This window comes from Poecilia reticulata, chromosome 11, assembly GCF_904066995.2.
Source record: "Poecilia reticulata chromosome 11, P_reticulata-male-v2, whole genome shotgun sequence".
In the NCBI taxonomy this organism is placed as follows: Eukaryota; Metazoa; Chordata; class Actinopteri; order Cyprinodontiformes; family Poeciliidae; genus Poecilia; species Poecilia reticulata.
The window spans coordinates 26,202,908-26,218,709 of NC_088840.1; the positions used below are offsets into that span (position 1 = coordinate 26,202,908).

The window sequence follows — 15,802 nt, forward strand, 5'->3', positions numbered from 1 at the left end:
TCCATCCATCCATCCATCCATCCATCCATCCATCCATCCATCCATCCATCCATCCATCCATCCATCCATCCATCCATCCATCCATCCATCCATCCATCCATCCATCCATCCATCCATCCATCCATCCATCCATCCATCCATCCATCCATTTTCTTTACACCCTTGTCTCTTAGTGGGGTCGGGATAGGATCAAATCTCCACTTACAATCCTCTCCGCTCGCTTGCAAATAATTTTCTGCTCGTGCTTGGAACACAAAAATGCAAGTGTTATACTGGGTGTGTTTGTTTCCTTCTAGTAAGTGTGCACATGTGAGTATGTATCTCTCAAGATAGAGAGATATATGTATATTCTATATCAATATAGGAATAGGAACAATCATGATAGATGCATATTAATAGAAAACCCACCAAACTGATACAAACCAACAGCCATTCTTTTGAAAGAATACTGTGACTCTTTACAGTGTAAAGAGATTACAGTGCTTCTGCTTCCGGTGGCCTTCTTTACACAAAGATGTAAAAGAATATGTACTCGTCTGACCCATCTGTGCCAGAAACAAACCATCTCATCAGCCACCAGCCGGCTTTCTCCAATCTCCAACTTTTACCCATACCCAAAAGTCCCTGGTTGCACATTTCTATAGATTTTGTTACCGGACGTCCCGTTTCGAGAGGTATGTCCGCCATCTTCACTACTATTGATCGTTTTTATAAGTCTTGCCATGTCATTCCTTTCAGAAAACTTCCCAGATTTCTCAACTACTTATTAAACATGTTTTTCAACTTCAGGAGATCCTGTCGGACAGCAGCCCCCCATTCTCATCACAAGTTTGGAAGTACATCTGCTTTCCACTCTAGATGTATGGCAAAATAACTTCTGGTTAGTGTTTACTTTGTAGGGTTACAAACGTGGACATGAAAAGTCCACATGCAAAAGGTTTACTCTACCTTTCATATGGGACATGAATCTCACAGGTCTGTGTGCTTCAATATGTGAGCTTCTGCCCAACAGAGCAGAGTAGCAGCAGCAATAAGCAAACACCCGGTGGAACTATGCGTTCGCTGAATTTATCATGCAAACTACTTCTCAGTCCAAAGCTCCTAAGAATGGTTGTAAATGGCATAATGAAAAGCACTGCCAAGAAGACATGATGAAGGCATAGTGTCTGAAAGAGTGGGAGCTTCTTAAAGAGACAGAGGCCCAATTTCAAGGTGTTATATTACGAAGTCAAATTTCTTTTAAGTTGCGTGATACACATACAGCATTTTTATAACTGAAGATAACATATTTACTTAATTGTGCAATACAATGTATGCCTGAGAGAAACATAATATTCACCTCTAACGTGAGCAAAAATTAACAGGAAAAGGTCAAATAAAAAGATATTATACTACGCTGACTGAAGAATACTGTTAAAGAATGCCATAAAGGTATCTTTAGATCAGGTTCTCTGGGTCGTTTATATAATTGATGAACAGCATTTGAAACTCTTGTCTCTGATGTTAAGTTGCAACTTAATATAAAGAAATGTTGGATTAAGTGAAAATTTATTTAAAATCAAACCAAATTTACAAGGACAGATTCAACATAACACCAATTTACCAAACTCAACATAAGAAATTCATCCCCAGATAATGTCTATAAACCAGAAAAAAATCTTTACAGAATATTTTACTGTCTACATTAGATAGAAACAACTGAAGAAAACCCTTTTAAAGTTGTTTTAATTAAAATAAAAATAAAACTTAAGACAGATCAAATAAGCAATAGAAACTAAGCTGACAGTGATTATAGAAACAATATTTACTCAAAACCAAAATATTTATGAGAATCAGGTGAATTTTGCCACATCTAGAAATCAATTGTAATCATCACTTAGGCAAAATGTAACCCTGTAACTATATTACAGCCAGAATGATTAATGTGTTGATAGTTTTTTGGATAAGAAAAGGTTTAACACACATGAACATAATATATTATACTCCCTGGCACAGTAGCCAACATCTCCAGAGATAAAATGTTTGCAGATATAAACTCCAATTGTCAGAACTGTTGACTGAAAAGTTAAGCTTTGTTGAAATTATTTAAAAAATGATTATCAATGTTTTTCCAGATAATAAAAATAGTATGATGACTCCCATTTGATTTAACAGCATTTGAACGAGTTCATGTATAGATGTCCAATATTACATGAAATACAATTTAACCAAAAAAAGAGAAAGTGGTGCCATTTCTTGGTCAGTGAAAACTGATGAACCTACAGAAACAGAAAGACACAAGATTCAGTCAAGAAGAAAGTACTGGAATTTTGTACATTTAATAAAACAAGGTAAACCAAATTATATCCTTTGAAATGAACAGAAACCAAAAGTTGTGATGAAGTCAAAACTTCTCTGTTTAAGAGTAAATTGCTAATTATATAAAAAATAAATTCAAAGACAGAATTGAAAAAATAATAGAGGCTAAAAACACAAAATATACAACAAAATTACAAACCTTCACTCCAACAACAGACTCAACTTCAAATCTAATTAATGATAAACAATTAATATTATTCCATTTGGTGATAAATGAATTCTTATAAATATTCTTAGTTGCCCTTACTGCTGGAGAGGTGAGCTTAACAAATTTTCCAAACGTGCCGACTTCAGTCCCCTATAATTTGTTGGGTCTTTGGTTTTGTCTGCCTTTTATGTAAACCTCTTGGCATCCTTTGCTCTGTGCTGATTATCTTATACTGATAATTCTGGACCATCTGAAAATTTGTCTTAAATTTAAATTGTTTCTATTCATTTCCTTTTATTCTGCTTTTTGTGCTGTAAGGGGATTGCTTTGAGTTTCTGTTTTAAGTTAATTAAAATCCAACCACACCTTTTGAAGCTCCATGTTAAAGCTTCTTTGATCAGTTTTATAATCCTCTCTATTGTTTAAACTGACATAGTTATAGTTGTGTCCTTTTCCATTTACACCACTGCAACAGTTTAAGAAAGGTAATTTCTCTCTTTTAACTGATGAATAATTTCTATAATTACACTACAGAATAGTTTTGCTTTGGAAATAGAAATTTCAAATAAGTTTTTATCAACATTGAGTTATTCCATATGATCCATAAAAACATTCTACTGACAACAATAAGTGTCTTTTTATGTATGTTTTACAAAGTCAAAATGTCCAGTTAGCAAATAGTTTGGTCATATTTACGATCCTTTGCACAAAGTAAAACTGCATAGCCATCCTCCAAAAGTTGAGATTTAAGAAAATTTGGAGAATATTTTAATAATAACCATTTAACAAATGTTGCATGATAATAAATGTCCAATTGCAAACTGTCAAACCATATTTTCTTCTTTTTTAAAATATTTCTCCGACTTTTACAGGTGAAGAAAAGTTTTTTTTACATAAAGGTCTTATGTTTAATAAAATAAGCTTTATTCAACATTCAGCGACTCACTCACTTGTGTTTGTTTCTGCTTTTTCAAGCTTGTGGCAGAAATTGGGTTTCCTCTGGAGGCTGACCGTTCACCACAGCTGCAATGTCAGAAAGCATGTCAATAAATGTTCTGCTATAAACCTATGTAAAATGTACAGAAAATATCCATAAAATAGATTTTTTCTTAAGAAATTACAGAGCTCAAGATAAAAACAGATTAAATAGTGAGAGGCTTTACTTACGAGATGGTGGACGCTTGGCTGAAACGAATAGAAAAAACAACTTTAGATTTTGCCTTAAAAAGTCCTTTCAATTCTGCCATTCTCTACAGATACAACAACCCAACGAGCATTTTAGATGAACAAGCATCCAAATAATTCAGTCTTCTAGGCTAAATTTGGTTGACATTTTGTTCTAATATGATAAATTTTTGACATCCAGAACTGGTTTTAGCTGACATCATCAGATTTTATTATAATTAAAGACAAAAAATAACCTGTGAAACTCACTATTCCTCAACTACTGTCTCCTACCACTAATACTATAGAATGACATTAATTTGACTATTAATCTATTAGTTTAGCAGATTTACTCTGATTTTATTCTTGTTGTGTGTGAATTGAGAACAGTTTTTTACAATTAGAAATAATCAGTTTCTGATCTGCCTCAGATATACTATGAGCTCTGAATAATCTGTGTTACAAACAAACTCAGACACAGAGGAGCTCTGTTTGGAAATTATGATGCTGATTAACTGACATTTGCATTTTTAAGAAAACTAATGGAACTTCATATCTGGTCATATTCAACGAACAGCATGATGTGCAGTTCAAATGTTTAAGGACGATTTAGATTAAAATGCATGTTCCCGTCTTCAAGTACAGTACAAATATAATCATCTTTACCACTATACTTTCAATTTTTTGGTTCTTAAAGAAAATGCTGATCTTTTTTATGCAAACTTGACCTGATTACAATAATATCAGATCTGAGAAAAGGATCAAATTCTTTCATACTAACTCAAATGAAGCTGATCTTTTGATTAAGTTTTCTGTCACTTCCATATTTTTTATGCATGGCCCAAAATCTAAATTTAGATTACTTCTAGACTAGAAAGCATTGCCTGGTTTAAATAAATAAGTAGGTCTAAATCATGGCTAAACATCAGTGTGACACTGTCTAAAGTTGATATATAGCTTCAATGTTTAAGCAGTGAGAAAAACTGTTTCTCACTTGTTAAAGCTCAACAATCAAAATACAGAAAAACAAAGAAAGAAAATGACCAACTCACCGTTCTTCTTCTTGTAAATAATGAATCCAATCACAGCAATGAGACCAAGAACAGCCACAGCAGCAACAACAGGGATGATCAAACTGGGGGTATTTGCTGTTGAGAAAACAAACCAGGTCACAATCATGCCATTTCATCATGCCGTTTCTTTATGCCATTTCATCTAAACACCATGACCAAGTTTTTGTTTAGATCATCGTGTTTGTTCAGGTTTCAGGGCTCCAATGTATTTTCTTTCAGTAACTATAAATGTAAGTTATTTCATTAATAATTAACAGTTATTTTTAAATGTCATAAAGTTGTTTTTAAACCTGAACATTAATTAACTTGAAAGGTTGGTTGAATTTGGTATTGTTTAAAATACACATAAACAACTGGAGCAGATTGTATTAGCAGCAAATCACTTGCTTTAACATTTATCCTACAGTAAATTCATCTAAAAAAAATCCTGAAAAAAAAAAACTGCTTCTAATTCTGAGCCCTAAAACAGAAAGTAAATCTAACAACACAAACAAGTCAGATATACTTTTACAATTAGCATGTATTTATCTATAAATACATACATTTATATAAATACATACATTCATTGGTCAAGATTCTTGTTTTCTCCAGTCTGTTGGTCATGTCTTCCTTGTCTCCAGAGAGCTGAAACACACATTCATACTTGCTCCAGTCTTCAGTTGGAACAGATGACAGATCGATGTGAGCGCTCATCTGGAAGGTCCCATCATTGTTGGGGAGGATCTCTCCTTTCTCCACACCATCATGAATCTCCTCTCCATCTTTCCTCCAGAACATTTCAGCTCTGTTGGGATAGAAACCTGTAGCGTGGCAGCTGACTGGAGAGGAGGATGACTTCTGGAGGAGAGACACCGAGGGACGCACTGGAGACAGAAACACACAACGTTCAAATATAAACAGTTTATAATTCATGACGAATGAAAATAATATTATATTAATGTGTCAGAACTGGAGATGAGCCTCAGATACACAGACTTCAGTCATTGAGCCAAAATGTAAAGACAAAATCTAGTAAAACAAGGTACTCAATCAGTTTACATAAAAAGTCAGGATATGTGATTATACCTGTTCTCATCAGAGAGCTTCTCCCATAGCCAACATACTTCTTCAGCCATTCAGGACAAATCTGGTTGAGGTAGTTCTTGTCATTCTCCAGCTGAGCTGTGTTATTGTTCCATTTGTTTTTAGTAATATCAGCCTGTTGTTGTGGAGCAATCCATGTGTTTGTCTCCATGTTCAATGTTAGGAAGTCTTCTCCATCATAGCCAAACTGTCGATAACCAGTAACCTGTTGACTCTCATCATCCCACTCACAGCCGTACATGTACTGAACAACATGAGCACCTGAAAGACAGAGAGAGAAGGAAGAACTGAATAGATTAGGTTTATTCCTCATTTGATAACAGTTTAAATAACACAAAACAACAGTCATCCATATAATACAGACATCTTAATAGAGAAAAAGAAACTACTGATAAAAAGTTAGAAAAGATATTATCTGAACAGAACCTTCACATACAGATTTACTGTCAGCAGTTTATCTACACTGACCAAGGTAGTGTAGCTCCATGCAATGAAGATGTACATAGGCACTGTGAACTTTTCAATAAGTTAATCTAATTTTTTACATAAGGAGCATCTTCACACAGACACTGAGCTGATATGCCTGATGGCAGTCATATACAAAGTTTTGGTATAAGACGTTACAGACACCTGTGAGGTTTCTGGTAAGGGTTTTTTCACTGAGGAAAACCAGACCATGAAAGTGAAAAACAAACACTAACTCCATCAGTAACTCAATATTTACAGACTATGGGGAAAAGAGTCCGCAGATGGTCCAGTTCCTCTCTGTCTGGAGAAATGATGCTGAAAAGGGGAGAAAACAGCAAAGCCTGGTGGAAACAATGATCATAATACATAGATGACGTCATTTAAAGATGTAAAAGTCATAAAATAATCTATTTTATTTTCCATTGAAATGTGTTCAATGAGTAAATTTTTCCAATGTGTCAAACTGATGGTCCTTGTTTTCCAATTCAAAATAATAGTTTTCTTATCAACGGTTAAAGCTACAAGACGCTGTTTAGTGTTTGGGACGTCATGAATGATGAGGTGATGATGGCATCAGACAGCCGCGCCTACTGGAAACTAATTTAATTACTTTCATCCCAAATTGTTGAACAGGTTTGAATAAACATAAAGTTTGTATCAGGGGTATTTTGTGAACAATTTCTGCACAATTCAGAGTCAAACCCATTTTCTGCATTCTTTGTGTAGTGAATCCTGTGAAGTATTTTATATTGAATGATCTGAAGCGTTTGTAATATATGATGTTTTACTGCAAATGTTAACCCAGAATTCACCGTCTGGGTTTATATTCAGATCTGTTTGCCATTTTAAAGCAGGTATGGAAATTATAGAGTCGATCCTGTTTAACAGTCTGCAGATCGATTGAGTTCTTTCTAGATGTGATTTTATGCAGTTTTGTGTTTTAGGCTCTATAATGAGTTTTTCCAGGTCATATTTACTTTCCATAAGAGATTTTAATTGGAGATATTCTAAAAATTGTGTTTTGTCGAGTTTATATTGTTTAGTCAATTCTGAAAATGAAAGGAATTTATTTCAAAATAAATTTGAGATAAATTGTGTAATGCCTTTAGAGACACACAAGCTAAAAAAGAGGTTGTTTTTATTTATTTATTGTAAGATGTGGATTGTTCCAAAGTGGAGGATATTCTGAGGTGGTAAATGTTGAGTTGATAATATTAAATTTCCACCCAGATGAGAAAGCGGCTTTAGCAGCTGGTGATTTAAAGCAACCATGTTTCTGAATCGCTTGGCTACTGAATGGTGAATCACATAGCTGCATTTTCACACAAAATGATTATTTTAATTCATTTAAATCATTGTGTTGCTGCTTTTGGATCCACTTAATTATGTAGCTGATTGGCTAAATCACAATAATAAAAATGTGGTGCCTCCATTTTGTTTTGAGTTTTGTAAAGTTGATAGTTTTATTCTTGGTGGCTTGTTTTTCCAATAAAATGTGGAGATTATACTATCTAAAGATGTAAACCGTTGTTTAGCTGGTTGGATGGGTGACATAGAAAATATTAATTTGGGGAAGTATTTTCATTTTAATAGTCGTTATTCTACCAGCAGGTGAAAGTGGTAGATTCATCCATCGTTTCAAGTATCGATTCTTGAAGTGGAATGAAATTAAGATTAAACAAATCTGACAATTTAGGAGATAATTTAACCCCAAGGTACGTAATATGAGTTGTGCATAAAGGAATCGGTACAGTTTGGATCGTCTCATCCCATTTTAAACTATTTAAAGGAAGAACTGCAGATTTATTCCAATTTATTGAGCAATTAGATATTTTTGAGAAGCGATTAATCATTCTGATTGTTTCAGTCAATGAAGAATACGGATCCTGCAATAGCAATAAGATATCGCCAGCATTTAAACAAATTTCATGTTCTGTTGCGGTTAATTGGAAAACCTTTAATGTGAGAATTTTGACGAATTGCTGCTGCAATGAAAATGGAAAACAAGGATGGAGAAAGTGGACAACCTGCTTTGTGCCTCTTTGCAAGATGAAGTTCGTTGAAATGATATTGTTGGTAGCGGCAGCCGCTGCTGGTGATGTTATAGAATCACTTAATCCAGCTAATAAAAGAATCTCCAAATTCTTAATATTGAAAACAAAAATAACCAATTCTCTTTATCAAAAACCCTTTTTTTTGTGTGTGTACATTTTATTTCAAAGGCGCATTTCTGGCACTCAAGGACACCGTACAATAGTAAAAAACTGTGACAGAAACAAATAAAATGTAACAATTAAAAAGTAGACAAAAATAAATAAAACAAAACAATGTATCTATATAAAAACTATGTAAAATCAGGCAAACCAATTGTGTCATGTGGAAAAGGCAGATCTAAAAAGGTGTGTTTTGAGTTCGGTTTTAAAATTTGATAATGACTTTATGTTTCTAAGGTATGGTGGTAATGAGTTCCATAGTTGGGGAGCAGAGCGACTGAAAGCTCTGCTCCCCATGGTGGTGAGACGGGCAGAGGGGACAGTGAAATGGTACCAAATCTACTCTGGCCAAAATCAAAAGCTTCAGTCTTGTAATTGATAACTGTCCCGTTTCTCCCTCCCCTCAGGTAAAGAGTCTGGGTGTCATCCTTGACAGCACCCTGTCTTTCCAGTCTCATATTAAGGTACGGTGGTAGCTTTAGATTTTCAGCATCTAAAGCTACAACGGCCGAGTCCTGTTTATGTGTTGAAGCCGTTAAGTTCAGCAATCTCCGTATATTATGTGAGGAGTGTCTATTTTTAATAAAACCAGCTGGATCTGGATGAATTAAGGGTGAAATGACTTTTTAATGCCTCAGTGATCATTTTCATGTATTTATTGATGAGAGCAGGCGACAGCTAGACGTGACGTAGGATCTTTGCCAGGTTTAAGAAGAACTGGAACAGCAGCTGTATTTACATTTTTTGAGGAATAATACCATTTTCTTTTATTTCTTGTATTAATTTTAGATATGCTGGATTAAGCATATCCCTAAAATGTTAATGGGAATCAGCTGGAAAGCCGTCCGGTCCTGGTGCTTCATTGTTTGGCAGAAAGTGTGTTGCATTGGTTGATTCTTTTCCTGTCAATGGAGCTTCAAGCAGAACAATCTGTTCATCTGTCGAATGCGGTAGATTGATATTGTTTAAAAAAAGAGTTAATTTCTTCTTGGGAAGGATTATTTTCTCCAGAATACAATTTGGTATGAAAATCTGGAGAAACATCATTTATTTCTTGTAGCAGCTGGTCGCTTTCCCTGCTGAATCTTTAATAACAGAAATAATATTTGTCTCTTTGTTCTACTTCAGCTGATTGGCCAAATATTTACCAGATTTATTACGACACTGAAAATTATCTTGTTTAAGTTTCCGTAATAAAAAATTTGCTCCCTTGTTTACAAGCGTATTTAGTTCATATCTCAGCTTAGACGTATTTTGTCTTCAGTTTGTTCTGTTAAAATGTTTATTTCCTCTAAATTCCTGATTTCTGTCTCCAGCTGAGTTTGTTTTTCTCTCTCTTCTCTTTTCTTATGGACTCCAGATGCTGTGATTCTGCCTCTTCATGCAGTTTTTCCCTGTTTTCCCATATAAATGACGTCGCAGTATTTCCTGACTCTTTTATCTCGACGCCCATTCCTGTTTCAGATACTTGTCAAATCCTTGGTTTTCCAATAGTGATAGATTAGGAGCCATTTACTAAAAGACCTGGGATTGTTTTTCTACAATCAGAGAGATGGATATTGGAACATGATCAGTGATCACAATCCAGTGTATTTTAGTTTTTGTTGTGTTTCCCATTAGGGAATTGCTTATTAGAAACAGATCCATCTGTGAATATGAATGATAAGGAGAGAAAAAGGTAAATTCTTTGGAGACGGGATGTAATCATCACTGAGGCCAAATTCACACACATATTGTTTCATTATTTCTGATGATTAGATTTCTGTATAATTAGATTTTGTTTTCTTTTCAAGAGATGGTTTAATACTGTATTAAAGTCCAAACCTATTATTATGTGAGAATCTGACAATTCAGAAAGAATTGTAAAGAAATTTTGAAAAAATAATGGAAAATCTGTGTTTGGACCATAAACATTGACTATTGTTAGTGTCTGATTGGACATAAATATATTGATTATTAAAAACGGACCTTCAGGATCCACAATAGTTTTATGTTGTGTTACTTGTATATTTTTATCAATCAAAATGCAAAGTCCTCTTTGTCTTGAATTATAGTTTGAATAAAATACCTGGTTTACTGGGTTGTTTTTAGATCAACATGATTAGTTTTAGCTAAATGTTTCCTGAAGGAGACAAATACGAGCAGATAGATGTAGATCAGATAGATGTAGATCAGATAGATGTAGATCAGATAGATGTAGATCAGATAGATGTAGATCAGATAGATGTAGATCAGATAGATGTAGATCAGATAGATGTAGATCAGATAGATGTAGATCAGATAGATGTAGATCAGATAGATGTAGAGCAGATAGATGTAGATCAGATAGATGTAGATCAGATAGATGTAGAGCAGATAGATGTAGATCAGATAGATGTAGATCAGATAGATGTAGATCAGATAGATGTAGATCAGATAGATGTAGATCAGATAGATGTAGATCAGATAGATGTAGATCAGATAGATGTAGATCAGATAGATGTAGAGCAGATAGATGTAGATCAGATAGATGTAGATCAGATAGATGTAGATCAGATAGATGTAGATCAGATAGATGTAGATCAGATAGATGTAGATCAGATAGATGTAGATCAGATAGATGTAGATCAGATAGATGTAGATCAGATAGATGTAGATCAGATAGATGTAGATCAGATAGATGTAGATCAGATAGATGTTCAAATATTTTCACCTTTTTTATATGAACCAGAACCTTTAACATTACAGCTAATAAAATTTAGTTGTTGCATTTTACAGTGAAAAATGTCCAAATAAAGTCAGTTTGACTGATTCTACCAGAGTTTCATCTGATCTGCTGGTTCTGGAGCAGAATCTGGTTCTGGAGCAGAATCTGGTTCCAGCGGCTCAAAGTTCTGCTTCCCTCTGAAAGCTGAGACTGAACCGGGCTTTAACCGGGTCGTGTTGCCTCTCGGCTGCAGTTTCTACATCTCTGAACTGAAACAGAACCAGAACAGATTTGGACCTTTCTTTCCACCAATGAGGTTTTTCTCCAGTTTGGTTAAAGGTTGCCATGGAAACCCATGAGGGTCGGCAGCGTTTCCGGGTCGGAGCGGCCGCAGCAGGAACCAGCAGGTCCGTTAGCGCTGCTCACATTAAGAGCAGCAGAACTTTTTCCTGAAGGGAAACTTTGTGAAGTCTGAAGGTTTTCAGGAAACAGAAAATCAATAAATATCAGATTTTAGGTTTTATTTGGATCATTAATGGATTTATCTGATCGTTGTTTTATTCTTCTAAACAAATATTTAAACAATTCAGGATGTTTTATTAATTAGAGTAAAGATTATATTTCTATCTGATGTCATTTAACTATAAATAGATATTTAATGATCAATAATTCACCAATAATCAGATAATTGATATTCCTGACAGCCATCAGTCATTTTAACCTGATTTAATCTAATCTGTAGTTTCACTTTTTATTTATGGACCAAACAAACCGGGTTCTGTTCAGTAAAGTTCTGCTCGGTCCGATTGGGTCGTTTTTACTGAAGTTCTGTCTGTTAACTGATTTAAACTCGTTTCCTCTGAGGACACAGAGCTGACGGTGCAGCGTCTGGAGGAACCAGAGAGGATAAAACCGCTGATCTGATCGGTTCTGGTTCTGACTGGACCCAGGTGTTTCCTTCTTCAGGGTTTCTTTCTCGTTCATGTTGGTGTGTATGGAGACGCTGCGAGGTCTTCAACAAAAACTGTCTCAGATTCTTTTATTCAGTAAATATTTAAACAACCCAAACTGTCTAAAAGCTGGAAAAACTGTTTTTGTTTTTATCAGAGTTTAAATTAAATGAAGGAAACATCAAATTTTCTCTGAAGTTTCTCTGCTTTTTTTTAAATCTTATTTTTATTTTTTTAAAACCACTGATCTGTTCTGGTTGGATCCACATCTCTTTACTCAGGATTCCTCCTCTGTTCCTCATTCATGTCTCTCTGTATGGAGGTTTTCATAAAAAACTAACGGCATTCGTTTTAAAAACATTTTTTAAAACATCCCACAGAGTCTAAATGCTGAGAACATTGTTACTGTTTCCTGTTTTTATCAGTTAAAACGGAAGAAAACATCAAACTTCACTACAGCATCAGATTCTGAACATTTCATGTCAGTGAAACGATTTGTTTTCCTAGAACTAAAATTTATAGAACCAAATGTTCACACATTCTTTTATATCATGACTTTTTATATCCATTTATATCTTTGATTTCCATTCATTTATGGATAAAACTCCTGACGTTGTTTTGACCATAAACGTTTTAAAAATGAAGGAAAGAAAAGGCTCAACAAATCTTCCCAAGAAAGAGGAAGAATAGAAACTGGGTGGGATTCTTATAAATGTTGTATAAATTAATTTAAATAACTTCTGAGACATTTTGTGTGAAGATGTTTCATCGTGCAGCGAACACAGCTGGAGCCCTGGAGCATAAAACCCACTATGTGGTGAAACCTGGTTTAGTTTTTCAGGGCATTTTAACCATTTTAAACCTGGTAACTCAGAAGAAGAGCTTCATTAGAGGTAAATACAATGAAAACGCTTTGGTTCAACATAATGTTGAAAATGGTTGAAAATATGCATAATGTTCATTATCATTAGTAACTTCCATAACAATGATATAACTGTTGTTGTTTTAAACTCTCCATTTCTCAGTTTGGATCTTCTAAATAATTTATTTTACTTATTTGTTAATTAATGTAGGTTAATATAAGTGATTGTATTAGTTAGCAAAATAAATGTTTCATCAATCAAAGTTAATTTAATTTTAATTTATATTCTCAAAAAGTCTCGACATATCAGGTTCTTTTGTGTGTGTGTGTGTGTGTGTGTGTGTGTGTGTGTGTGTGTGTGTGTGTGTGTGTGTGTGTGTGTGTGTGTGTGTGTGTGTGTGTGTGTGTGTGTGTGTGTCCTACTTCCCATAAGCAACAACAAAAATGATCAATAAATTGTGAAATCAACACAAACCTCCAGTTTGGTTGAAGCGCTGCTTCGCAATTTCAATGTTGGCTTTGAAGGTCTGCTGGGTACCCTGAGCTCTTTGAGTGTTCCTCTCCGAGTACTGTGGATCTGCTGCAAGTTTCGCCCAGTCCTGTGTTGGCTCTGCTTTCTGTGTGTTGCTGTCATAGTAATACATCTGAACATCATCAACCAACCCAACAATCACAAACTCTGGGAAGTTTGGGACTTGAGAGGATGCAGTGTAGAAATACTTCAGAGAGTGAGACACTGAAAAACAAAAACAATGTGATTTAAGAATTTATGAATCAACAAAATAATTAAACATTTTCTACAAGTTAAACAAATCAAACAAAAACTTTATCTATTATAATAATGACAAACAATCTTAATATAAAAAAATATTCAGAAAGATTTTAGATATTTAATAAACACAAAACATTTTGAGTCAAATATTTATAACATCCAGTTTTATACCATTATTATTTTAAACAGCTTTGCTTTGTGTTTCTTTATTATAATTATAGACCTACATAAAATAAAGAAAAGATATTTAAATTAGGATAAATAAATATGTTGCATATAAGTGTACCACTAAATGGTTCCACTGTTTAATTATAATTTAAAATTTAAAAACATCTATTTCAGAGGTTTTTATTTTTTTGGCTTCTTTTATTATTATTTTTTGAAGCTGGTGTTTCATCTAATATTTAAGTTTGCACATCCTAAATCGTATTTTTATTTGGAATAATCTAGATGCAAACTGAGACATTTTAAATGCTAAAATAAAAACTAAAAGTTATATTATTTATACAGAGGTCAGACCAAAATCTACAACATATTTTCTGTATATCTAATCCTTTCTGGCCTCTCATGTTTAAATTAAAGCAACTCAAATGTCTGTATTGCATTTTTAAATAAACTGGAGTTTGATTAACATGTGGATCTTCAGTCAAACGCTAAAATTCTCTAAAAATAACAATAACACTGTTACAAATTAGCGTCACATTCAACTTGGACTTTATTAAGTATGTTTTCTGAGTTGATCTCTTTCTCACTGTTTATTTAATGTCACCTGCTGTTTTTATTTTAATTATGTGAAGCCCTTTGAAATGCCTTCCTGCTGAAACTATACAAATAAAATTAGATTGATTGATCTTGAAACGGAAAGAAAATCTTTGTCACTGTTGATATAAATAAGCAAATAAAATACAAATTGTACGACATCATATAAGGTGCAATGATCACATTTTTTTTTTCCCTCCAAGTTAATGTATTTCCGACTTCCTTGCATCATTTTGGACAAAATGGACGGTCTACTAAATAGTAAAGGACGTAAAGAGAAAACATCTTTTCTTTCTTTTTTCTAAATCAACTAGAAAAAATATGTGTTTGGGACATTTTTTTAAACTTAGCTTATTGTTTGGTTATTACAAATTAAACCAGAACTTTACTACATTTATACACTGTCACATACATAATAATTTAACCCATTCAAGTCAAACAAGACAAAAATAAAAATATGTTTCTAACTCACCAGCTTCAGTGCTGTGGATTCCCACAAGAAGCAAAAACACAAACTTGAGCATCTTGTCCATCGAGCTGCGGTCCAACTCGGTTCTCCACATTCACAGACTGAGCTTCCAGTTCCAGGGCGTTTCGCTCATCTAGAGTCCAAAAGGGGCGTCAACGGGAATATGGACCAATGAGAAAAAACATCTGTCTGTCAACGTCACCTATATCCAGGTTAAATTTCCCTGTTGGGGTTCTCATCGAAACTGAAGCTATTGCTGCGTTTTGCGTCGGGTGACGTCAGACAATGACGCGTTTTGATGGTTCTGTTCTCTCATGATATTTGTGGATTTTACTGCCATTTAGTTCCAACACTGACAGAACATTCAGTTGCATTTTAGTCTCAGTTTCCTGGTAAAACAAGAGAGAATTCATTTCTAGTTTTATTTGACGAATTAGAATATTTTAATATTTGGCCTATTAAATACTCTGTGATTATCACCGCCTTCATTTTTGAGCACAGCAGGTTTCTGTGGTGAGGTGCGCCCTCTAGTGGTTCGAGCTTTTCTACTAACAACGTTCAAAGTCTTTTTTTTTCTTCGTTTTTAGAGTTCAAAGTCAATAATATAGGCAGACCTCACGAGTTTATCAATAAAAGCGCTTAAGAAAAACACAGGTTTGGTTTTACATCATAAATGTTTGAATCTTAATTTGGAGGAAACCCTTCAGAATAAAGGATGCTTTGGCTTCAGTTAACTGACTTTATCATTTTTCTATTATTTAATTTTTTATTCATTCACAAAACCTTACATTTCACAG

General features: G+C 34.2%; 1 protein-coding gene across 1 annotated transcript; it reads right to left on the minus strand.

Moving 5' to 3' along the window:
* Positions 1-1,521: 1,521 nt before the first annotated feature.
* On the minus strand, positions 1,522-15,147 carry LOC103472945 (class I histocompatibility antigen, F10 alpha chain). The gene is made up of 8 exons (XM_081612991.1): positions 15,009-15,147; positions 13,481-13,741; positions 5,809-6,087; positions 5,304-5,606; positions 4,723-4,818; positions 3,674-3,691; positions 3,457-3,529; positions 1,522-2,258 (listed from the first exon to the last, which is right to left on the minus strand). The coding sequence occupies exons 1-7, from the start codon at positions 15,097-15,099 to the stop codon at positions 3,477-3,479; spliced, it is 1,101 nt and encodes a 366-aa protein (XP_081469117.1). The 5' UTR covers positions 15,100-15,147; the 3' UTR covers positions 1,522-2,258; positions 3,457-3,476.
* Between the last annotated feature and the right edge of the window lie 655 nt (positions 15,148-15,802).

Bases quoted from the DNA above. Each gene is read 5' to 3' on its own strand.
- LOC103472945 (XM_081612991.1), bottom strand. From the start codon at position 15,099: ATGTGGAGAACCGAGTTGGACCGCAGCTCGATGGACAAGATGCTCAAG. The intron at 13,742-15,008 runs GTGAGTTAGAAA...TTTGTTTTTCAG, and splicing joins AATCCACAGCACTGAAGCTG to TGTCTCACTCTCTGAAGTAT. The intron at 4,819-5,303 runs GTATGTATTTAT...TTTTCTCAACAG, and splicing joins AAGAATCTTGACCAATGAAT to CAAATACCCCCAGTTTGATC.